Source organism: Macaca mulatta, chromosome 4 (assembly GCF_049350105.2).
Source record: "Macaca mulatta isolate MMU2019108-1 chromosome 4, T2T-MMU8v2.0, whole genome shotgun sequence".
NCBI lineage: Eukaryota > Metazoa > Chordata > Mammalia > Primates > Cercopithecidae > Macaca > Macaca mulatta.
In genome coordinates, this window is record NC_133409.1 from 27,430,366 (window position 1) to 27,457,020 (window position 26,655).

The 26,655-nt window shown below is 35.4% G+C and overlaps 1 protein-coding gene across 4 annotated transcripts in view; it reads left to right on the forward strand.

Moving 5' to 3' along the window:
* The window catches only part of HSF2 (heat shock transcription factor 2), a 37,799-nt gene extending 17,927 nt beyond the window's left edge, over positions 1–19,872 (forward strand). The window contains exons 4-13 of one of the 4 annotated variants that reach the window (XM_001108944.5): positions 425–549; positions 3,147–3,222; positions 6,115–6,176; positions 7,079–7,166; positions 9,094–9,242; positions 9,655–9,894; positions 10,523–10,628; positions 14,820–14,873; positions 18,344–18,428; positions 18,838–19,872. In XM_001108944.5, the coding sequence (XP_001108944.3) occupies positions 425–549; positions 3,147–3,222; positions 6,115–6,176; positions 7,079–7,166; positions 9,094–9,242; positions 9,655–9,894; positions 10,523–10,628; positions 14,820–14,873; positions 18,344–18,428; positions 18,838–19,133 (1,281 nt within the window). In that variant the 3' untranslated portion in view covers positions 19,134–19,872. The remainder of the gene's footprint in view (positions 1–424; positions 550–3,146; positions 3,223–6,114; positions 6,177–7,078; positions 7,167–9,093; positions 9,243–9,654; positions 9,895–10,522; positions 10,629–14,819; positions 14,874–18,343; positions 18,429–18,837) is intronic. The other 3 variants (XM_077999322.1, XM_015137504.3, XM_077999323.1) reach the window with 3 other exon arrangements.
* Positions 19,873–26,655: the final 6,783 nt, after the last annotated feature.

Consider the following 26,655-nt stretch of genomic DNA (forward strand, 5'->3'; position numbering starts at 1 on the left):
TGCATAATATCTTTTGGTAAAACAAGATATTTTACTAAATCTATAAAAGGAGTGGACCATGGAAGAAAATGGCCTAGCATGAACCTCTTACTGCATAAATTTAATTAAATGTGGAATGTGGCAATAAAGAGGCTTGGGGGAAACTGCAAGGAGTTTGGCATAAGGGGAGAATAAAAGACCCTAAGATATTCCTGCTTGTGGAAACTTTTTCACATTAAAAAACATTTTTTTAAGTACATTATTCCTTACATTCCCTCCCATTGAGTTCTGAAGTTTATTCTTTCCCTAGCATTTCATCCCGGGCTTTTGGAACCAGATCTCACTTCCTGAACAGGCCACGAAAACCTCTTCTGATAGGGAAGCTTTGAGTTACAATCATGAGTGTTTACTGTGTCTTTGATTTTCTAAATTTACTTTTTCAAAGGTTTCATCTTCAAAACCAGAAGAAAATAAAATTCGTCAGGAAGATTTAACAAAAATTATAAGTAGTGCTCAGAAGGTTCAAATAAAACAGGAAACTATTGAGTCCAGGCTTTCTGAATTAAAAAGGTAAAGTTTTATTTCCAAATATAATTTTAATGTGGGAATTGGGTATTTGTCTGTGTGTGTTGGGTTTGGAGGTTGTCTGATGTTTTATTGTAAGTACTCAGATCACTTTGTTGAAGCCAAGATCAAAGGTCATTTTTCTGTAAGTATTGGTTCCCTTTACTTTGATTTGTGGCCATAGACTTTACCCTAATATTGTTTTAATTATGATAGAAGAAGTTATAAACCTAAGCATATCAAAACAATTTGATGTATAAGTCTTAGCGATAAACATTAGGTCTTTAAGATGATGTAGGAAATAGCATTCTACTTAGGTTAGCTCATATTGTGTTCATAGACAATGAGGGCATATGACATAAAAACACTGTATGTTACCCATCCTTTGTTTAGTGGCTGTTGCTTAAGACTTCTCTGGGTGGGCTCTTAGGAAAAAGTAGGACACAAAAAAATCAGAAAACAATAATACAAGAGAGTTGCCCTGCTTAATACTTATTTCATATAGACTTGGAAAAGTGTTATTCAGACCTTTTATCTACAGAAAGATGCTTCATTGTATTTTACTACATTTCTTGGTACCATTATTCTAACTTGCCATACTAATAACTTGTATATAGAGTAGATGATGTATTACTCTTCTTAGTAAGTAGCTGGAATTTTTCTGTATCCTAATAGGTGCCAAGGGCTTAAGACTAGTTTACGTATTCTCTCTTCCATATCAAATGTGGGACATTACTTTAGTTAATCATAACTCAAATATCTTCATTAAAAGAGGAACCTATGACTTTGATTTCTTTTTTAAATAAGCTTTAGGCTTTCCCTTTTTGTGTACTTTATTTAACAACTTGTTTACTGTATGTATCTTGTGTATACTAGCTGCTCTTTGACCCAGTTCCTTGGACCACAGTTTTAGCCCTTAAAGAAAGTGATCCCCAAATCATCTTTTGTGTCTTAGAGGAAACTTTCTTCTCCTTATTTGTTTTTGTTTGTTTGTTTTTGTTTTTGTTTTGAGACACAGTCTCACTCTGTTACCCAGTCTGGAGTGCAATGACTTGATCTCACCTTACTGCAACCTCCGCCTCCTGGTTCAAGCGATTCTTGTGCCTTAGCCTCCCTAGTAGCTGGGATTACAGGCATGTGCCAGCTAATTTTTGTAGTTTTAGTTGAGACAGGGTTTCACCATGTTGGCCAGGCTGTTCTCAAACTCCTGACCTCAAGTGATCCACCCACATCTGCCTTTCAAAGTGCTGGGATTACAGGCATGAGCCACCGCACCTTTGTTTAGTAAGCAGGTAACAGCATTTTAAAATTTGAATCAGAAAAATACAGTAGTTATTCAGTAAATATTAAAATCTCCTTTGGTCTACCTTTATATGTAAATCTGCAGTTCCTTTTATATTAGTTTGGATTAAAGAAGATGATTTGTGGAGATTAACAAAAGTTGGAAAATTAAAGCATTTAATAGGTAGAGTGTCTGTCACGTCTTTTCAGCATTATCCACGCTGCTAACATTTAACAGCATAATGCAGTTTCAATTTAAAAAGGTGAACAAAGAAGCAGCTATTCATATTTGGCAAGTTATTGTGCAAGTTAATATCCATATTATTGGATATGCTTTTTCAGAATAACATTTTAGTGGTTTACATATGCTTTTGTTTGAGATAGATCTTAAGATAGTTTTAGAATCTGACAGACTTTAGTTTGACTTCAACACTTACCAAATTATTTGTATGATCTTGAGCAATTCCCTTCAATTCTCTATACCTCAGTGTCCTCATCTATAAAATAGAGATAATGACTTATTTCTTGGTGGTTTTTAGAGAAGTTTTAAATAAGTAATACACATAAAATGTCTAGCATAGTGCTTGGAGTATAGTAAGTACTGGGTATATATCACTACCCTTTGTTTTGCAAGGTTAGATTAGGAAGGCCTGAATTCACTTGGTAGCCACAGTCGAAAGACTGGCTTATTTTTTTTTAAGCAAAAAGTAATGAGCCAGATTGTCAAAAGTAGTAAATTGCCAACTACTGTATGGATGTAGGCATATGTCTTTAAGTTTCTGTGTATATATTGCCATGAGTAGCAGATAATACACTTAAGAAGGAATGATTCTGGTGCTAGGCGTGGTGGCTCACACCTGTAATCCCAGCACTTTAGGAGGCCAAGGTGGGTAGATCACCTGAGGGTCAGGAGTTTGAGATCAGCCTGGCCAACATGGTGAAATCCTGTTTCTACTAAAAATACAAAAAAATTAGCCGGTTGTGACACATGCCTGTAATCCCAACTACTTAGGAAGCTGAGGCATGAGAATTGCTTGAACCTTGAGGCGAAGATTGCAATGAGCGGAGATCGTACCACTGCACTTCAGCCTGGGTGACAGAGCAAAGCTCTGCCTTTTTTTCTTAAAAAAAGGAATGATTCAGGAGTTGTGTCAAGGTAGTTGTCATTCCTGTGTAATTGAACCAAAGTTTTCTTAGTCTCATAAATATATATAGGGTAAAAATAAGTGTAGTTAAGTTGTCTGGTATTCTTAATTAAAGATATTGTGGTCTGGTTTTCTGACTGATTTTTTTGTTTTGTTTTGTTTCTTAATAAATTATAGTGAGAATGAGTCCCTTTGGAAGGAGGTGTCAGAATTACGAGCAAAGCATGCACAACAGCAACAGGTTATTCGAAAGGTAAGAAGCTCTTTTCCCCAGGACCGTAATTTGCATTTGTTTAATGGATACAGTTTGCGACCCAAAAAGGTCAGTATTGAGTATCTGTGATTGATCTTAGTTTCTTACATATTGGATGCACAGATCGAAGTAAAAAATGAAATGAAATTAAGCCAAGTGTTACATATTTTTAATAAAAAATTTCTCACTAGCTAAAGATGGTTATTCCATACTTGCAGATAATGTCTCAGTAGCTTTTAGTAAATAATCTTTTGCCTAATATAACAACTTTGAAATACTTTATTTTTATGGGCTTAATTAATACACTACCAATTTCTTTTAAAATTAGAAAACATAGCCTTACTGGGTTTTTTTGTTGTTGTTGTTTTTTATTATAAAAGGCATAGTTAAGGTCTCAGAAGATAAATGACAAATATTTTCAAATCAGTTGACCAAATTATGACTTCAAAAAATTTCTCAATGTATGCAGTTATTAGTCTGTGCAGAAAAGCAGTTAACATAGTAAAATGAATTTTAGATTTTAGTATGTGAGATAAAAATTTAATATAGGAGTTGGAATCCCTCCATTTCATTGTGTCCTTGTCATTTAATCTTTGCATATCAGCTTTCATTTGCTAATAAGAGATGAAACATAGTAATTAAGGCAGCTATTTTTTGCTCATGAGTAAACTAGACTCTGAGTTAAAGCAACAGGTTTTTTGAGGGGGAGCTTCTGATTGCTCCTGCTTAGAAGGCCCTTGAACTAAAAATAGGGTGGTGACTGACAGGATCAGGGTCTAATGGAGAAGGCTTAAAGCAGAGATGAATGGTAGTTGCAGCCTGTGGCCTATAGTCAGCATAGATTTAATTTTTTTTTTTTTTTAAATTAGTGTTCAAGTGAAGCTTGAATGTAGTAGAATTCAGTTCTAAGTGTTTAGTCCAAGTACACATATTTTTAAAACTTTCATAGGCAACTCTGATGTGCAGCCTGGTTAAGAATAGTTGATTTAAAACAATAGATGTACCTTAACCTGTACTTTATGGAAACAGTCTGTTAATAGTTTTCAGAAACAGTGTTTTGGTAATGTATTAACTTACAACACTCTATAATGTGTAGATTTTTTTTTTTCCTGAAATCAAGAATAGTTGATAAAATAGCTATATGACATTTCAGTTTTTCATGAATGCTAACATTCTGTCTTCTAAAATTTGAGTTTGAATCTCTGTGCTTTGTTGAGTGGTGTTTATATAATGCATAACAACAACCAATAATTTTTACTCTGCTCCTGGAATTTACTGTCAGCCATGGATTAATTGAGAATAATACGTGTGATGGTCCAGTTATAGGACTTAACAGGTATAGAAGTTACATGCTGTGTTAGATGCCTTATCTTCTTCAGATAAAAATCCCTGTATAATGTGATCCAAAAGTGTCAAAAGAGAATTGAGATATAGAATAAATTTAATTTAGCCACTGATTGATGTTGTTATAAATTCAACCTGAAGTTTTTAGAATTTTCCCATAACATTTATTAATTAAAAAAACTGAAGTCGAGTTGTATCATAAACATCTTTAAGCTTACATATTGTCTTTTCATTAACTGTTAGCATTTTCTCTTGCATAAGCAATTTGGCGGCTACCCTCCTTTTCATAGACTCTAATACTATCAAACTCTTCAGTTAAAATGTCTATATTTTTGTCCATTGAAAAATTGATACTGATTATAAGGCAGACCTCTTAGTAGCCTTTTTTTGTGAGGAAATGCTCACTGTTAAAAGCTATACAATAGATATTTTTAATTGATAATACTCTATTTAATTCATGTAATTTCACAAAGCTTATAAGCACACTTTCTGCACAGAGTCTAAATAGTGCTCCAATCAATTTTGGCTTTTATTCATAGCTTCTCAGTGATACACTACTTTTTATAGTTTACCATATGATCCTCACCTTTTATAGCACCTTTAGGAAGTTGGCAATGTAATTTCAAGACATACTCTTAAGCCAGTGGTTCTTATACTCACATCAGTATCCAGTCACACTTAAAGGGCTTTCTAAACACACACATTACTGGATCCCATGATCCAAATTTCAGATTCAGCAATTCTGTAGTAGGATTGAGAATTTAACATATCCATAGTTCCTAAGCTAATGTTGTTGGTTTATGGGCCACACTTTAAGAAACACTACTATGAAATATGAAAGCTTGTTTGTGTGTCTTGACAGTTTTCTCTCTAAATTTAATCAAATATTAAAGATTAGCTTCCCTTGTCAGCAGGAAGTTTTGACAGGTAGGTCTCAACATTAATCTTTATAGAATCAGGCAATAAACGTTTTTCTTTTTCTTTTTTTTTTCTTTGGTTGCAAGCAGAGTTTGTTTGTTTGTTTGTTTAGAAATGGAGCATCACGATGTTGCCCAGGCTGGTCTTGGACTCCTGGGCTGAAGCAATCCTCCTACTTAGGCTTCCTAAAGTGTTGAGATTACAGGCATGAGCCACCATGCCTGGCCCATCAACTGTTTCTAACTTGAAAATTTTATGATTATTCTGAAGGAACTGACAGTTTCTTTTGCCTCAGTTACCTGGTATAAGTAAAATGTTGCCTATCAAACACCAGTTTTCTCTTTTGCACCATAATGTAATCTTCTTTAAAGTATTTGAAGTAAAAAAGTTGGGGTCTACACCCAGGCAAGTTTGGTACTTATCACCAAAACAAATAAACTCCTGGAAGCTGGTACGTTTCTTTAGACAGCAGTTGTAAGGTGCACCTGGATTTCAAGTGTTAATATGTGAGAAATTATGAGACTTAGAATAGAGGACAAATTATTATATGAATTTGTTTTATAAGACTTGGTAATAGAGACGGAAGAATTAACAGTATAATGAAAGAATTTTTGTTTATATTTTTTTCAGATTGTCCAGTTTATTGTTACATTGGTTCAGAATAACCAACTTGTGAGTTTAAAACGTAAAAGGTAAGTTTTTATGATATAGCATTATGGCCTGTATATAGACAGTCAGACTTGTTAGTGTTTAACTATGAGTAGCCTACATTAGCTGAGTATATGCTTGTTGTCCCAAAAGAACAATTCTCCTTAGTTAAATTATACTCTTAAAATCTCTAGAGTGATATTAGTTTTTAGTTTTATCATTCTACTGATGTTTGTGAGAGATAAGGATAGCCTAAATGGTCACTTTATAGACATACGTACAGTTAATAAAGAATATTCACTTTTCATTCACATTATTAAAGTAGCATTAGAAGGCCTGAGTGAGGGAAATTTAAAAAGAGGCCATATGTTCAAAAGAAAACATCAACCTTTGTTTTACTTGACCTCTCTTAGTTTAATCCGCTCATAGTCTTTTTAAATCTGTATTTCAACCATGGGTTGTGATACCTGTGTCAGTAGCTACTATCGTCACAGCGAAAACATTAGAAGAATAATGGACAAAAGGAATAGTTGAAAGGAAAAAATGATCTGTAACACTAAGATTTGGGGAAAACTTGATTATGATCAGAGCTTTATGACCTTAACTACTTCCACTAATTATTTCTTATGATATTATCTGTTTTTTTCTATATAAATACAGTTCATAGAGTTGTGTAGTTCAGTAAGCAATGAAGTATAACTGGAGAGAATAGTTTATTATAACAAAAAGAGTGTAGAAAAATGGAGAATTGAAAGTCGTAGATATTCTCATCCAGCAGTTTCTGTTCCTAAGATGTAATCATTTTTAAGTTTATTTATTGTTACTGAACCTTTTTATGCATTATTAAAGTGAGTGTGCATGTGTGTGTGTTTGGGTAAGTTAATAGAGAGGGAGTTTAAATTCCTTGTATGTTTGTCACTGAACTGCATATTCTTCTGGTTTTCAGGCCTCTACTTCTAAACACTAATGGAGCCCAAAAGAAGAACCTGTTTCAGCACATAGTCAAAGAACCAACTGATAATCACCATCATAAAGTAATTTTTTAGTTAGAATCTATTTTATATTTATTGTGTCACACTAAATTTTATTATGGCAGTGTTTCATGCATTCAAATAAGTGTGGTGAATAACAATTCAAGTGTTCATCCCACAGCTTTGTTAAACTGTGACATTTTTTATTATTTACTTTCGATTATTGTAAGAAATAAATCATCACAAATCTAGTTGTTCCAGTTGCCTGTTTCCAAGTTTTTCTCTCTCCCCCTCTCTTGTCTCACCTCTTTACTGTCCCTGCTTACCTTAGAGGTAGTCACTATCTTGAATTAGTATCTATCATTCTCATGGCCATTTTGTATGTGTGAATCCAGGAGCAGTACTTGGTATTATTTTGCATATATATAAACTTCATATAAATAATATAATTTTGTGCATATCATTTTACAGTGTGGCTTTTTTTTAACTTGGTGTTGCTTTTGAGATTTATTAAACATAGAGATTTAGTTTATTCATTTCTTTTTTTTTGTCTTGTTTTTTTTTGTTTGTTTTATTTTTTTGAAACAGGGTTTCAGTCTGTCACCCAGCCTGGAGTGTAGTGGTACGATCTTGACTCACTGCAACCTCCACCTCCTGGGCCCAAGCAATTCTCTTGCTTCAGTCTCCTGAGTAGCTGGGACTACAGGTGTGTGCCACCACACCTGGCTAATTTTTGTATTTTTTGTAGAGATGGATTTTCATCATGTCACCTAGACTGGTCTCGAACTCCCAGACTCAAGCCATCTGCCTGCCTCAGCCTCCCAAAGTTTTGGGATTGCAGGCATGAGCCACTGCACCTGGCTCATTCATTTTAATATAATAATTGAATATTTTGAAAATATAATAATTTAATGTGATTATATATTCTTACATTGGTTATTTTATTTTCAACTTTTTTTTAAATTAATGTGCACCAACTAGACTGCTTTTTACTCCAGCAATTTAAATTTTTACCTTCATTTTGTCACAGGCTTTCCGGATAATTTGTCAGATTTCTATCCAGTGGCAAATTAGTCCAGTCCAAAGTCCAGATCGTTTTTATTATCTTTTTGTTACTACTTTCAAACTTCAGAATTCAAAATAGTTCTTCAGATTTATTATTAAAGTAACAAGATTTTTGTTCTTGGACAATCAAACTTAACCTCACGTCTGATTTCTTTTTCCACTACTGTTAGAAAATAATCAAGCATACCTATTTTGTTTTTAGAATTGAAGGCTCATGTAAGTGGATGAAGAGTTTTACATTTTTGACTGGGTTTATATATTTTAAAGTACTTCACATCCTTTGCCTCTTTATTATCTAGTATTGGAATTTACAGATTTTTGCATTTTAATAATGACTTTAGTTTGCTTTACAGGATTGAACTTACTTTGCTTATACAGCTATAGCCTGAATATATCTGTAGATTAAGTTTAAAAAAATCATTGCTAAAAAGCCAAGCTAACCTGTAACTGAGATAGGTGAAGTGCATTTTTTTTCTCTTAGTGAAGCTATTTAATGAATAAGAATAAAACATATTTCAAAACAGAGCAGGTTGAGCTGAAACAATATCCCTGTCAGCACGGTGGCTGTCTGGTTGTGCTTGAAATTTCTGGTGAAGTCCTAAGACTTTTTTACTCTTTAGGCATAAAAAATACTGTAAAATTTGAAGATCTTTCCATAGAAACATTTTTAGGGATGTCATCTTCAGGGTCCCTTACAGTAAAAGAAGTAGTTAAGTGTAGAATGCAGTTAATATACCTCATACCTCTGTGAATTGGTGCTACTAGTACCAATTAGTATGTAAGTTCCATAAGAGCAGAGAACATACTTGTTTTGCATACCCCGAGATTCAGTAAGTAGTAGTTGCCCAGTTATTTTGTAAATGATATCTTGTTTGGTAGTCAATGATTTTGATTTTTAGATATATTTTTCTCTCTGAATTTTTAGGTTCCACACAGTAGGACTGAAGGTTTAAAGCCAAGGGAGAGGATTTCAGATGACATCATTATTTATGATGTTACTGATGATAATGCAGATGAAGAAAATATCCCAGTTATTCCAGAAACTAATGAGGATGTTATATCTGATCCCTCCAAGTAAGGAGTTTGTGAGATAAAATGTATGAAAATATTGATTACTTTTCTTATTACAGAGCAAAATTCAAAACTACTTTGTTCTTTGAAAGACTAACAATCTTTCTCACATTTGGATTATTAAACTGAATAATTAAGCTAAATTATTCAACCAGATAAAGCCTCACCTCCTCTTCCTCTCAAAGGAGGTAATACTGAAAATTAATTGATTTTTATTTTGTAGTTAAACACTTCTCATTGAATCGTTGTGGTCTTCTATACTATGAAGTACCAATATTGTGATTAAGCTGCTCGCTCAAGAAATTTAAGCCTTTCAGTATGTGGTATGGGAGAGAGTTTCCATTTAGAATGAATGGATAGTATGAACTTATTAAATTTGAAAGTGTAATAGGTTCTTTCTTTATTGCTGATCTAGCTGTAGCCAGTACCCTGATATTGTCATTGTTGAAGATGACAATGAAGATGAGTATGCACCTGTCATTCAGAGTGGAGAGCAGAGTGAACCAGCCAGAGAATCCCTAAGTTCAGGCAGTGATGGCAGCAGCCCTCTCATGTCTAGTGCTGTCCAGCTAAATGGCTCATCCAGTCTGACCTCAGAAGATCCAGTGACCATGATGGATTCCATTTTGAATGATAACATCAATCTTTTGGGAAAGTGAGTACTTATCTAGATGTTGTCTAAAATTATTTGCTTTCTTTGTTCACTTAACATATTCTATTTCTCTTTTGAGTGATCTTCCTTTCAGATGATGAACCCACATAATCCACCTTTCTCTGTTTTGGTTAGTGTTGAGTTCTGTAATGAATGGGATTTAATCATCCCAAGAGTAGTCTTGGTATTTTCCTGCTAGTTTCTCAGATTCCTTTGATGATACACTTACTTTGAGTGTACATACAGTGTTTTTGATTATATATATTTGTGTATCCGAACTGCAGAATAATGTAATTTCTAGTAAGGGACTTATAACAAAGAAAACTTAATAATTAGTAATAATCAGTAATGAGATTAAACATTTTATAATATATAGAGGAAAAAGGTAAATCAGACTGTTCCTGCAGGGTGTTTTTTTCTGTAAATACTAAAGTTTTCTGTAAAGGCTATGAATTTTCAGTTAACCAAATTTGCAGGGATTCCTATTCTTTGAATATTATCTCTGAAGATTAAGAACCAGTAAAGATGCAGCAGCTGCTAGAAATATCTTGCCTAGCCAAGTTGTAATGGTGATTTTTAAACATAAAAACAAGGATGTCTAATATTTGATTTAAATTTTTTTTTCCCTTAGGGTTGAGCTGTTGGATTATCTTGACAGTATTGATTGCAGTTTAGAGGACTTCCAGGCCATGCTATCAGGAAGACAATTTAGCATAGACCCAGATCTCCTGGTTGATGTAGGTACTTTGGGTAATCTTTGCTTTACTGGTAGTTTGTGTATTTATGTATATTATTTAAAAATCAGTACGCCATTTTGTTTTGTATTCTACAGGTTGTTTTTGCATTTTCTTTTTTTAAATTAATGATTTTGTTTATCAGAAAGATGGGTTTGGGACATTGAAGGAGAGTGATTACCACCTGCCTTGGAGTAGCAGTTGAGCTAATCTCCCTGTGGGAACATATTATATCTTTTCAGCAGTACTGTTAAGTTCAGGTCTTGTCTGGACTTGTTGCTGTTTTATGTTTTGCTCTAGAATGATTGTCAGTAAATAGGAATTTGTGGAAATTAGTAATAGAGGTACATAGCCAGGAAATAGCATGGAGACACCTTTTAATACTTTGGGGATTAACGTTTTTTACTCAAATATATTTTAATATATTTGCCTTATTTTTTACATTTTTATATTTTGAGTCATAAGATTGCCCTGCTCCAATCCACCATCCCTATGAAGTTGACCTCAATATTGACTGGACTGAGAATTCTTTTATCTACGGTTTCTGCCACTAACCACCTTTCTTACTCTGTTCTCTCTTGTCCCTGCTATTCCTCCCTTCTTTATCTAAAGCTTCCTACATGGCCTGGTCCCACTCAGATGAATCTTGTTCTGTCTCCTATTTCCATTTTCTGATGTGAACAGTTTTCTCTCTTTATCCTGGAAAATTATGTTGTCTTTTTTCTGTGTTTCTTGCCTTACATTGCAGCTTCTCTTACCCTTTTAGAAGCCTCTCAGGCTAAACAAGAATTAGTTCTTTCTGCTGTTCAGTCTTATTTCAAGTTCATTAATTTACTGCATTACTCCTCTGCTTCTCACCAGTCCTTGTCAATGTCCCAAGGACTTATTCTTACTAAATCGTTAGCACCTCACAGAGTGAATTTTACTTTCTTTGAAGATTTCTTTTCCATTTTGACCTGTGTTTCTATCTTATGAGTATGTGTTAATTTGAATTTTACATCCATGTTGATGACCTACTTCAGCTTAGCAGTAACACGACAGTGTTTGTTGATCCTATCAGCCCTTCCCTCTTTAGATCCAGAGATCTTTCAAAATAGTTTTCCTTTAGATCACCAAGAACGAAATAAAATTCCATAATCCTGGCCATGTTCAAACCCTTATAGTCTTCAGCTAGGTCATTTTAATTCAACTTTAAAACATTTACCACATTTATTTGCCGTAAAGACCTTATCCAGTCAACAATCTATTATTCACAGATGATAGTTAACTATACTCTCGTTCTTTCATAAGTAATGACTGTTTCCAATCTTGTATCCTTTCTTAGAAGTAATTCCTTAAACCAATTTGTACCCCTGTCCTTTGCCTCTGTATTTGTCTCCTCTATCCTTCATCTTTCCCATCTGCCTTCAGTAGTTAGAGATCTGCCCCCTCTTAAAAAACAACCATTTTGACATCTGGCTTTGTTCATTTACCATTCTGCTTCTCTAACTCCTTTACTACAAAACTTTAGAAATGAGCAGCTATATTTACCTCTTTTTTACTCTATTTTGTCTGAAGCTTGGTATTGTGTTGCTTATTAACTCTAACTCTGCACTGCCTGTGTTGTTTTGTTTTTTTCCCTTGTAAGTACGCTGTGTGTGATTTTTCTTTTCTTTTTGCTGTATTAGTCCATTGGGCTAGTGGAAAGTTTGTTTTGAATCAGACAAGTTTGGGTTCTGTTATTGGCTCATGTTACTTACTAGCTATGTTACTAATCTTGGAAAAGTTACTCTCTCTTGCCGAGTTTCTCCATCTGTTAAATGTTGCTAATGTCTAACATGAAGGGCTGTTGGCAAGAATTAGAAATAATTAACACTGTTATTAACATTATTGGGCATTCTGTACAATAGATCTTTTATTGTTGATTTTGGAGGTGCTGTACTTTTTTGTTCTCTCCCTGTCTCTCTAATCTGTGTTTTATCTAAGAGCTTTTCTTTTTTCTACTATCTTCTACTTAAGGGCATCCCCTAATGCACCCAATCTTTCAGTCTCTTTTATTTTGTCTATCTCTCTTCTTTTTCCATTCTTCCTCTGTGAAGAGATTTTGGCTTGTAAGATTGCTTTTAAATGTGTATATCCAGCTCTTAACATTTTTCTAAAGTAAACTTGACTTGAATTCTAATTCCATGACTTTGTGATCATCAGTTAGCTCTTACCTCAGATTATTTGATTTAACAACAAACTTCTTTATTCTCTGCATTAGCTACATTTTACAACTTTCTCATTTTCTGTAATGGTATTAGACTTCTATTTACTTACGAGGATAGTTATTCACAGAATCACCTTGAATTCTCTCTCTCATCATTCACTAAGTCCTGTTTTCTAAAATAGCATTCACAAGCCATCCCTATATTCTGTTTTCACTGTTGCTTTTCTCATCCAAGACCCTCATTATTTTATCCTTGAATTATGCTGTATTGTTATAAATAAAAAGTCCACCTATGCTGTTTTGTTCTCTGAGACGACAAAGATGGTAAGAATGTGAATAAGTATGCTGAAAAGTTTACAGCTTCTCTCTGAGGAGTTCAGTACTGGTAACCCAGAGTGGTGTCACAGCAGGAGAGGCCAGACCTTAGAATTCAACCAGCTGTGTCAGCTTATATATGATCTACCTTTCCTACCATTCGTCTCCTGGGAATACATGTAGGATATCCTTGAGTTAGTGGGTAGGGGTTGTTGGGCAAAGAGGAGAATAGAGGAGCTTACAGTGCTGGTCCTCCTCAGATGCCACTCTCTGTAGGGACAAAATGTGAGTTAGGCTTCTTAGGCAGTGATAAGCTAAACTGGTAGAGATTGATTATCATGAGTAACTACTCTCAAGGATCTGAGGTTTCTTCCTTTTCTGAGGTTAGTAGTTGGTAAGAAAGGAGAAGGAAATGAAAAGGCAAAGCCAGGGATTTTTGTAGGACTACCGTGAGTGTGGAACTTTAAAGAGAGGAATCAGTGTCTAGAGAGAATGGGGGAAGGATCTGCCTGTGGCTTTTTTTGCATCTCATTCTATCCTGTGAACCATTTGGTGTGTTCATTCTCATAAAAGGCCAACTTAGTGACTGCATTTCATCATTCAGGCCATTCCCAAGGCTCTTATTGCTGACAGGATATGGCCTCTACTTTTCGAACCTGTGCATATAACTTATTCAACTTAGAACTTCTGTGTTATTACTATTTCTGGAACATATCCTACCTTCTTTTTTGATGCCACTAGTGTTATACACATGCGTTCTTCCCCCCATCTTCTCCTTTCCAAGTTCTAACCTAATATTCTCTAGGTACTGACCTATATCACATAGTTTTATCAGCCCATTTTGTTTCATTATATATGTTTCTGTGTGCGCTTTCCTCCCTTCCCATTCTCTTAACTCCTTAGTGCTTTTGAGCACCACCATCTTCTGTCAAAATATTGTATTGTATCTGAACATGTGTTGCTATTTGATGTTGGTCTTACCTTGTCCTTTTAGATTGTAAGCTCCTAGAGAGCAGGAATGATGTCTTTATGATGTCATTTATTTCTTAAAGATACTCAGTAAATTTCTATGGAATGAATGACTTTAAAGCTTATGACTTACAGTTACATCTATAAACTGGCTAGACTGAGGAGTATAGTAAGCAGTGATCTTAGCACTTACAATTTTCCTTGCGAGATGTGGTGAAAAGAACCAACAAGTAGATATGCCATTTGTCAAGAGGGCTTCAATTGAGGCATAGTTTAGGAGCCACTGTCATAGAGCATATTCTGTAAATTTTTTACCTAACCAGGTATTCAGTGAAGGCTCAGTGTCAGGGCAGAGGTCTCACAACCCTGCGCACCACTTAAGGCCAAAGACATTTAGAGAGAAAAAATAAAGGAAATGAAATTGAATGATAAATAATGAAGAAGGGAGGAGGTGAAAACCACTATTTGTCTCAAGTGATTTACTCCAGTGTTTTTTAGAGAAATTCTTACAACATGAAATTTCATCTAATGCATGGGCTAGCTCGTTCTGCTTTTGTTTGTTTTTCTTTCTGCTTTTCTCTTTCAAACTTGTTTAACTGTATAGAAGCTTCCTAGTGTAGGGGCTACATCTCTTCACCCAACATGGCTGTGTAACAATTTTGAACACACAATTATTTTAAATTATTTTTTAAACTTATCATCTTTCTTGTTTGGTCTTTCAGCTTTTCACTAGTTCTGTGCAGATGAATCCCACAGATTACATCAATAATACAAAAGTAAGTTTTAATTCATGTTGCTCAGGACCCATAGCTATAAAAATCTACAAAAAACGTCCTAATAAGGAGAGAGCAGTATCACTCCCAGCTACAAAAAACATTTTATATTCTTACTCAGTATGTGTGATCAGGATAATAAAATTCTAGTTGAAAAATTAGCTTTTGGTTATGTGGTGAACCATTACCCACTTTTGGCACTTGTGGGATTAACTACCAGTATGAAATGAGCTTCTTTTGGTGCTGGGAGATCACCTGACTAAACTTGGTATATTGAAATAAGTAACTAAAATATGATTTCTTCATGTTTTATGGGCAGCATTTTACATTCTTATTTTTTCTATTCTCAACTTTTTAATTAAAAATTTATGGTACCCATATTTTTTATGAGTTCTATCATTAGCATATAGTAAAAACTCAGGAATTCTTATTTATTGCAGAAAAGGGAAGTTGAAACGTGTATGGATTTTTGACTTTTTTTTAAGTAATAAGGATTTTTTTTTTTTTTTGGTAACATATGGGAACTGCACTTGGGCTTAGCAAGTGTTGAAAAGAGATTCTGTGGAACTGGTTTTTAATGAGTGGTAAGGACAGTTTGAAGTTATTAGAGCAGATGTTTATATATCATTGTATTTTGTATAACTTATTGTCATGAATGGGTATTCACTCCCTTTATATTTTATTTGTACCAAATTGTTTAGTAAGCCTGGTTAAAGGTAAATCAAGTCCAAATTCCAGATTAGTAAAGCCATAATTTTGATTCTTTTGAGTCCAAAAATGAGCACATCTCAAATAAATATGAGTGATTAGGGTGAGGGGTGGAATTTATATGATAATTGTCATATGTAAGCCTGACCAGACTTTCTATATTTTCAGAGTTACATTGTGGATAACTTAGAGCTTAAAAAATTTATGAATTTGTGAACTAGGAAGTTGATTATACATTCAGTATTCAGATAATTTATATTGGAGGTTGGGATACTTTCTCCATAAAGGGGCAGCTAGTAAATACTTTATCTTTCAGGCCATGTGTTCTCTGTCAAAACTATGCAGTTCTGCAATTGTAGTGCAAAAGCAGATACAGACAATATGTAAAAGAATGTGTGGCTGTGTTGCAAAAAAACTTCATTTAGACAGGCAGCATGCTAAATTTGGCATGTGGACCATAGTTTACCTGGATTTATATTGTAAGATTTTGTGTAACATGCTCTGTGTTTCAGTAAATATATTACTGAATGTTATTCTCATGGACCGTTTAAGTTGAATGGACCCATATCATTTGTTCATTTAGTGAATGTGCTTTATTGTTTATTTGTGACTAGACATTGAGTCATTTTTTACTTGTGGACCATCTTCTTATTCCAGAAACCAAGAACTTGATTATAGTTTTCAAAAACTGTAAGCAGTTAAGCAACAAATTGCATTTTGCTCTACAATGCTGTAGAAAAATTACATTTGAGAGTGACTTTTCATTATAGTTCTGAATCTAGATTTTAATGTTTTCAAATAATTGCCACATCAGCTGTCCTTCCCTTGCTCATGACAGGTGTTGCATAACATGGATTACAACACTTTCCTAATAAATCAGATGCCTTATACTCCTCAGTACAGCAATCTTAATTGGCCACTATGAATGAATAAGAATTTGCATGGGAAATGAAATCTCATTCAGTATGATATTGGCTGTGGGTGTGTCATAAATAGCTCTTACAGTTTTGAGATATGTTCCATCAATACTTAGTTTATTGGGTGTTTTTAGCATGAAGGGGTGTTGAATTTTATTAAAGGCCTTTTCTGCATCTGTTGAGATAATCATGTGGTTTTTGTCATTTGTTCTGTTTATGTGATGGATTACATTTATTGATACGTGTATGTTGAACTAGCCTTGCATCTCAGGGATGAAGCCAACTTAATCGTGATGGATAAGCTTTATGATGTGCTGCTGGATTCAGTTTGCCGGTATTTTATTGAGGATTTTCGCATTGATGTTTATCAGGGATATTGGCCTGAAATTTTCTTTTTTTGTTGTGTCTCTGCCAGGTTTTGGTATCAGGATGACGCTGGCCTCATAAAATGAGTTAGGGAGGAATCCCTCTTTTTCTATTGTTTGGAATAGTTTCAGAAGGAATGGTACCGCTCCTCTTTGTACCTCTGGTAGAATTCGGCTGTGAATCCGTCTGGTCCTGGCTTTTTTTGGTTGGTAGGCTATTAATTACTGCCTCAATTTCAGAACTTGTTATTGGTCTATTCAGAGATTCGACTTCTTCCTGGTTTAGTCTTGGGAGGGTGTATGTGTCTAGGAATTTATCCAATTTTTCTAGATTTTCTAGTTTATTCGTGTAGAGGTGTTCATAGTATTCTCTGATGGTAGTTTATATTTCTGTGGGATCAGTGGTGATATCCCCTTTATCATTTTTTATTGTGTCTATTTGAAATCCGTTTGTCATCGGGTTCTCATGTTTTAGAATAACAGTGATATCTTTGGAAAATACCTATTTTAGGAAGCCTAAAAATAAAGTTGGTATTATTTCATTAATGTTTATATATTTATTGTGAATGCTAAGTGATGAAATATTTTTATGTACACTTTTGGAAAGGTTTCGTAGTTTTTATTATATCTTGGAGCCCTTATCTTCTCTAAATCCTAAATCTTATACAGCTTCATTTTATGTTAAATATCAGGGGAATTACTGTAATTAGTTTACAGTTGGTTACACCATATATATTTAGCCAGCATGTAGATATCTGGGACTTGCAGATGTCTGGGACTTACAGGAAAAATTAAGAACCTCTGCACCTCAGAGTTTGAACATCATTGAAAAGAGCACTGAAGAAATTAACAAGGTAAAGATACAATTTCCCTACCACAATCAGATGTGAGGAGAGAAGAAAGTGGTTCAAAGAAGCAATTTAAATGACAGAAAAGAACTGACAGAGCTACAAAAAGGACAAGAAGAAACACCACCTCAACTTTGAGGCTTCTAAATAGTGATAAATAGTTTTAAGGATGTCATTATGTCATCCTGAGCTACTCTGTGTTCATTTATGCTAAATATTCTGTTTATGAGTGAAATGTATAATACATTTTTTAAATCAAAACTACTTAAAATGAATTTAATTGCATAATTATCTCTCAGTTAACATTTTGAAACCAGTCATCTTTGATTCGTTCTGATCTTTTACTCTTGACAAATTCTATCTGTTCTGCTGTTGAAATCCCCCTTCATTTCATCCTTAATATAGAATATCCTAATTCAGGTTCTTTGTTTTATCCCCTCAGTGACAGCAATAGTTCCTTAACCAGTCTTGTTATCTCTACTGAAATCTCTCTCTGTAGCCCATTTTTCCTGATGTTTCCCCATCTCATATATTTCAGATAATATACCAGTATTTACATATTGTATCAATTTTTCATTTTTTTCAGAAACTAAAATATGAAACAAGTACTTATATATATATTTTTTTTCTTTTAGTCTGAGAATAAAGGATTAGAAACTACTAAGAACAATGTAGTTCAGCCAGTTTCAGAAGAGGGAAGAAAATCTAAATCCAAACCAGGTAGGTATAAATATAGTATTCAGTCTATGTAGGTTTTTTTAATCCTATGTAGAAACAAGTGCAAGCCAAGGGTAGTCTTAACAATTGAATATGCTGGCTTTAGTTCTGTGAATAGTGTGTCAAGGTATAGAGCAAGTTGAATTGGTGAGGTAACAATTATCTTAAAGTTTTTTTTTTTTCTTTCTTTCCTATTTAACTTTAGGAAACTGAAAGACCCCTCATTTCTTAATTGTTGAATGAGAACTACTGACTTGCACATTTTAAAATTTATTGGCATAGTGCATCATGTCATTTCTTGTTTGGCTATCTGAAAGTAGTAATTGCCTATGTGTACATTTGTTTTCATTTTTTCCCCTCAGTTTGAACTCAATATAAGCTGGTGATTAGAGTGTTTTTCTGATCTTTATAGATAAGCAGCTTATCCAGTATACTGCCTTTCCACTTCTTGCATTCCTCGATGGGAACCCTGCTTCTTCTGTTGAACAGGCGAGTACAACAGCATCATCAGAAGTTTTGTCCTCTGTAGATAAACCCATAGAAGTTGATGAGCTTCTGGATAGCAGCCTAGACCCAGAACCAACCCAAAGTAAGCTTGTTCGCCTGGAGCCATTGACTGAAGCTGAAGCTAGTGAAGCTACCCTGTTTTATTTATGTGAACTTGCTCCTGCACCTCTGGATAGTGATATGCCACTTTTAGATAGCTAAATCCCCAAGAAGAGGACTTTACATGTATATATTCATCAAAATGATGAACTATTTATTTTGAAGTATCATTTGGTACTTTTTTTGTAAATTGCTTTGTTTTGTTTAATCAGATACTGTGGAATAAAAGCACCTTTTGCTTTTCTCACTAACCACACACTCTTGCAAAGCTTTCAGATGTTACTCAGCTGCATAGTTACACAGATTTAATGCACATTATTGGCATATCTTTAAGTTGGATTCAAATGGCCATTTTTTTCCAATTTTGGTAAATTGGATTTCTTTTTATTACAATATGACCATTAACCTCAGTTAAATTTTTGTTTGTTTTCCTGTTTGATGCTGTCTATTTGCATTGAGTGTAAGTCATTTGAACTAATGGTATAACTCTTAAAGCTTTCTCTGCTCCAGTTATTTTTATTAAATATTTTTCACTTGGCTTATTTTTAAAACTGGGAACATAAAGTGCCTGTATCTTGTAAAACTTCATTTGTTTCTTTTGGTTCAGAGAAGTTCATTTATGTTCAAAGAAGTTTATTCATGTTCAACAGGAAAGACAAAGTATACATGAATGTTCACGGTCTGATAGGGTTCCAGCTCCATATATATAGAAAGATCGGGGGTGGGATGGGATGGAGTCAGCCCCATCCACTTAGTTGGACTAGTTTTAAATAAAGGTTTTCCGGTTTGTGTTTTTTTGAACCATACTGTTTAGTAAAATAAACACAATGAATGTTGAGTACTAGTGTCTGTTATGTGTCTTCTTTAGAGGTGACACTCACATGAAACAATTTTTTCTTCTCATAGGAAGCAGTGGCTTTAAACTGTCTATGGTTCATTACTCTCAATATGAGTCACACCAAGATCTTTGTACCACATCTCGAAAATATATTGTATATTGCAACGAGGGAGATATATCTCTAAATTTAATGTATTTTGAAGTTCTTTGTTTAAAAATTATACTGGGTTGCTTTCTATGTTTCTAATAAAAAAGTGGGAGAAGTATGCCCCTCATTGTCCCAAATAGGGTAAGAGTATTATCACTGGATGTCTGGAGAGAAGATAAGAGAAATAGTAAAATCAGCTCTTTCTTTGAAACAGTCGCCCAAGAGAATTATAGAGACTTAATGCAAGGCCAGGGCACTTTTATCATGTGAAGAATTTCACCTTTGGGCAAAGGACTGAAAGCAGTACAGTTAATATTGTATAGGGCTATTTAATGAGGAGTTTCAGGGCAGGTTTTCCTATTGGCCATATTCTGTCCATGTCTTAGAATTTCTTTTATTATGATGTAATGATTCAAAGTAAAGGCTAGCACAGAAGAATAGGAAACTTCCCTTAGGGGAATTTTAGTTAGATCCTAAAATACTTGGCTCTGACAGTGGGATCTTGGTGAATTAATTCAAGACCCTACAACAGTGCTCTTCGTGAGCTGAAGAGGTTACGTTTCTAAGGGTGATAAGAAGAGTTTAGAAACTGAGAGGAGAAAACCTTAAAAGATTTTTTCTTCATTCCTTTCTCATTGTGAAATACAATCAAGTTTCTTCTTGGGGGCATTTTGGAGCTCTAGAAGCTCTTCAGAAATAATTTTGAAAAACTTGATTACGACCCTGGTACTTTTAAAGTTGACATTTAAGATTTTTCATCTTAAGTTTAAATAGTTGAAAGGAAATTAGGATAATAGTTAATATTGCTGTTCTAAAACATAATTGTTATATGTTTCTCTAACATTTACCTAAAGGAACTTGAATGCCATAATGATTTGATCTCTCATCCAATCTACTTCCTCCAAACAATTTTTTTTTTTTTTTTTAAAGACAGAGTTTCACTCTGTCGCCCAGGCTAGAGAGCAGTGGTATGATCTCGGCTTACTGCAAACCTCCATCTCCCACATTCAAGCGATTCTCCTGCCTCAGCCTCCTGAGGAGCTGGGACTACAGTCATGTGCCAACACACCCGGCTAATTTTTTATTTTTAGTAGAGACAGGGTTTCACCATGTTGGCCAGGCTGGTCTTGAACTGGCCTCAGGTGATCCGCCTGCCTCGGCCTCCCAAAGTGCTGAGATTACAGGCGTGAGCCACCGTGCCCGGCTTCCTCCAAAGAATTTTATCCTGCTTTTTTATGTGTGAAAGTTAGACATCGATGGTCTTTCGTGACACTTCTTTACATCTAAATTTGAGATTGTTTCCTGTAAGATTCTAGGCATTTAAAAACTTTCTCTCCAATTTTATACTGTATAACTACACAGTGGTTTAAAACCGTATAAATATATATGGTAGAGACTTAACTGATTGCCAAACCATTTCCTTTTCCTATTATGTGGCTAGATTATTTCCACCACTGCAGATGGGGTAGCCATGTAACTGAGTTTTAATCAGTAAAACAGGAGAAGTGATGTGTAGCACTTGCAGTTCTGGTGTAACTTCCCCCATGCCTTCCTCCCATGCCATTTACTGCTCCACTGGCTTGATGCAGAGTTGTACATAGCTTTCAAATATACAATCAAGAAGGAAAATAATGGCTTTTTGAATTACTGCTTAGAGGAGGGCAACCCATCAGTCCTGGATAACCATTTTACACTTCAGGTGAAGGGAAACAAACCTTTTTTCTGCCTGGGTTTTTGGGGGTTGATCTGTTACAGCTTTTAATGTTTACTATCATTATAGTTTAATTTTGATGATCTGTTAAACAAAAAGTTTTACCAAAAATATCTTTTAGTGGGATAAACAGGTCTTCCTGAGTTTTTATAATAAAAGTTAGTACCAATTTTATTCCTATTTTTGTTTTCATTGATGTTAAAATCCTGAGAATCTGTTTATAGTACAAAATGACAAGTAGATGAAAAAGCAATTTTGTATAGTACTGTTAATTTTTTTAACGCCTTTAGAATTACGTACCAGAATTCTATCAGTTGATGACTCAGTTGGATCATCTTTCAATTTTGTTGAAAGCAAAATACTAGAAACCAGCTAAATCACAAAAAAAGTTTTTTAACTCAGTGTCATCTCTTTCTCACCAATATTTTTAAATGTCCCTTTACCAATTCTCTAGAGACTTTTTCCAAAGTGCATTGGTAAGATTCAAAATGGATAAGAGGTATATCTTTGTTTTGTCAAGTATGAAAAGAATAATTTTTGTTTTGCTTTTGTTTTTGTTTTTTTGAGACTGAGTTTTGCGCTGTTGCCCAGACGGGATTACAATGGCCCATTCTTGGCTCATTGCAACCTCTGCCTCCCAGGTTCAAGTGATTCTCCTGCCTCAGCCTCCGGAGAAGCTGGGATTACATGTGTTCACCACTACACTCGGCTAATTTTTTTGTATTTTTAGTAGAGATGGGGTTTCACCACGTTGGCCAGGCTGGTCTCAAACTCCCGACCTCAGGTGATCTGCCCTCCTCGGCCTCCCAAAGTGCGGGGATTACAAGCGTGAGCCACCGCGCCCGGCCAGAATAATTGTTAAAAAGGATGATGCCGGCTGGGCGCCGTGGCTCACGCCTGTAATCCCAGAACTTGGGGAAGCTGAGGCGGGCAGATCACGAGGTCAGGAGATCAAGACCATCCTGGCTAACACGGTGAAACCCCTTCTCTACTAAAAAATACAAAAAATTAGCCGGGCATGGTGGTGGGCCCTTGTAGTCCCAGCTACTTGGGAGGCCGAGTCAGGAGAATGGCATGAACCCGGGAGGCGGAGCTTGCGGTGAGCTGAGATCGCACCAGTATACTTCCAGCCTGGGCAACAGAGCCAAACACCGTCTTAAAAAAAAGTAAAAAAGCATGATGCCTTGTCCTGAGGCCTGTGGCACCGTTTCAGCCAGATCAGTTTTAGGAAACAGCACACACAGAAATTAAAGATGTGGTTTCTTTAAAAAACAATCTAGCTTGTGTGTACCAGAGGGAAGTCTGCCTGTACTGTCTGGGAAACTAGTACCACAGTGTGAAGACAATATAGGGGGTAGGTACCCTCATCCCACTTACAGCTTTTTTTTGTCTTAGGGAGATACAACTAGGACCATAAAAGCTTGTGAATTACAGACAGCTAAACGTTCTTTTAGGTTGTGTCAGTATGTTTGATTACAGATGGCATACTCGGGAATCTGGAGCTTGAGATGTGAGAAAAATGGTTTGCAGACTGGAAGAATACTGAAATGACATTCACTATGACTTAACGTATATAAAATGTCACGTTCAAGACTTAGAGCCTAAACCTTCATTTCAAGCATACATGAAGTATTTTCTGAGAATCAATATAGCATAATAGGTCATAAAGTAAGTCAACAAACTTCTAAGAATTGGTATCAAATAGACTAACCACAATGCAAATAAGCTAGAAACCAGTGGAACCATTTTGAGATTCTTTAACATTTCTGGAAATTGGAAAAGAACTGCTAAACTTGTGGGCCAAACAAAAAATGCTGGAAATACTGATGTTAATGATTTAAAAAAAAAAAAAAGTACATGCCAAGATTTATGAGATGCAGTTTAAGTGATATCTAGAGGGGAAATCTATTCTTAAGTGCTTTTCAAGATAGGAATAAAAACAAAATGAGCTGGACAAAAGCCAAGTAAAATAAGCCAGAACTTGTTTATTGAAAAAGCACTAAAACAAAATCTTTTGGTAAGATTGAGCAAGAAAACACAAATAGAGAATGGAAAAATAAAAATGTTATAAATGCAGTTGAAATTTGAAAATGTGAGGATATTATGAACAATTCATTTGAAAACTGACAATAATAGACAAATTACTACAAGTCTTTTACTCAAACTAATTGAAGATAGACATGCAATCGCACAGCTCCTAGTTTCAGTAATTAAAAATTTTCCCCCAAAGCATTTTATAGTAAATTCCACTAACCTGTTCCATATGGTACCAGTTCTTAATCTAACAGTTAACAGTTCATTCAAAATAATAGCAACAATGTATTTGATTATATACATATATATTTGTGTGTGTGTATAGTCTTCATACTTAGGGGTGCTTATATATAAGTGGAATGACAGCAATGATACATGGGATAGGAAAGAGAAATTAGGATTATTTTGTTACTATAAGGTAAACTGCCCATGAAGTAGTATATTATTATTTGAAAGAGGGGTTGCATTATTTGTAAATGTATACTGCAAACACAAGGGCAACCATAAAAAAAACCACACTAGAAGACAGAGAATAACAAAATGCCAAATTAACACCATCAAAGGCACAAGAAGAATGGAAGTCAAAAATAGGAATAACGAACAAGGTTAACAAATAGAAAACAGTAACATGGTAGATGTTTATCCAAATATATAAATAGTTTGAATGTCAAGGGTGTAAATGTACCAATTAAAAGATAGATTATTCTATGGGAAAATTGGGCCAGTTTAAAAAAGAAAAAAAAATATTGTCAAAGCAGATCAAAGAACAAAACCCAATTATATGTTGGTTACAAGCAACCCACTTGAAATGTAGAGACATACAAATTAAAGGGAGAAAAATATGCCAGGCTAACACTAACCAAAATGAAGAAATAGGTATATTATAGAATAGCAGACTATACAGCAAGAATTATCAGGGATAATGATGTAGTACAAAATGATAAAGGGGTCCATTCTCCAAGAAGACATAACTATCCTTAACATGTATGCACCCAAGAACAGAGGATCAGGATACATGAGGCAAAAACTGATAGAACTGCAGGGAAAATGATGCAGTTTGGAAGTTTACCCCTCTAACCCTCACACTGAATTGTAATCTCCAGTGTTGGAGGTGGAACCTGGTAGGAGGTGACTGCATCATTGGTGCAGATTTCTCATGAATGGTTTAGCCCCATCCACTTGATGCTGCTCTTGTGATGTGCATGCTCATGAGGTTTGGCTGTTTACAAGTATATGGCTTCTTCCCTCACCGTCTCTTACTCTTGACTCTCACTATGTGAGACTTCGGGTCCCTTTGCCTTCCACCATGATTGTAAGCTTTCTGAGGCCTCACCAGAAGCTGAGCAGATGCCTGGGACTGTGCTGCTTGTACAGCCTACAGAACCATAAGCCAATTAAGTCTCTTTTTATATTACTCAGCCTCAGGTAGTTATAGCAATATAAGAATGGCCTGCCACAGAAAATTGGTACTGAGGAGCTATATAGACATTTGAAAAAACCAGAGTCTCTTACTTCAGACAACCACCCTAGTGCCCCAGCAAGGGTTCTTAACCAGGCTGAAATGGCTGAAATGACAGAAGTAGAATTCAGAATATGGATAGGAACAAAAATCATCGAGATTCAGAAGAAAAGTCAAAACCCAATTCAAGGAATCTAAGGATTACAATAAAATGATACAGGAGCTGATAGATAAAATGGGCATTATAAGAAAGAAACAGACTGATCTGATAGAGCTGAAAAAGATGCTACAAGAATTTCATAATGCAATCATGAGTATTACCAGCAGAATAGACCAAGCTGAGAAAAGAATCTCAGAGCTCAAAGAATGACTCACTGAACTAACTCAAACAAAAAGAATGAACAACACCTCCAAGAAATAGGGGGTTATGTAAAGGAAACCAAAGGGGAAGAAAGCAAGCAACGTGGAAAACATATTTCAGGATATTGTTCATGAAATTTCCCCAACCTCACTAGAATGGCCAACATTCAAACTGAGGAAATGCTCTGGGAGATACTACCCAAGAAGACCATACCTGAGGCACATAGGCATAAGCTTCTCCAAGGTTGAAATGAAAGAAAAAATGTAAAAGCACCCATAGAGACGGGGCTGCTTGTGCAGGGCACAAGCCATAAGCCTTGGTGGCTAACAGGTGTTGTTAAGCCTGCAGGTGTGGAGGGTGCAAGAGTGAAGGAGGCATGGCAGCCTCCACCTAGATTTCAGAGGATGTATGAGAAAGCCTGAGTAACCAGACAGAAGCCTGCTGCAGGGATGGAGCCCTCACAGAGAACCTCTACTAAGCCAGTATGGAGGGGAAATGTGGGGTTGGAGGCCCCACAGAGTCCCCACTGGGGTACTGCTCAGTGGAGCTGTGGGAAGGGGGCCACTGTCCTCCAGACCCCCAAATGGTTGATCCTCCAGCAGCTTCCACCCTGTGCCTGGAAAAGCCTAAACTCCAACCCTTTACCCTGCAAAGTCACAAGGGCAGAGCTTCCCATGGCTTTAGGAGCCCACCTTATACCAATGTGCTCTTGTGAGGCACAATGTTAAGACATGGAGTCAAAGAAGGTTATTTGGGATATTTAAAACTAAAAGACTGTGCTGCTGTATTTCAGACTTGGATAGGGCCTGCAGCCTTTCTTTTGGCTAATTTCTCTTTTTTGGAATGGTAATACTTATCCAATATCTGCACCCCCGTTGTATCTTGGGAGTAAATACTTTGAATTTTAGAAGCTTATTGGTGGAAGAGACCTGCCTTGTCTCAGAAGGGCTTTGTACTTTTGAATGATGCTGGTATTAAGATTTTTTGGGAGAATATTGGCAGAGGATGATTGTATTTTGAAATGTGAGAACATAAGATTTCAGGTTCCGGGGCAGAATGATACAGTTTGCATG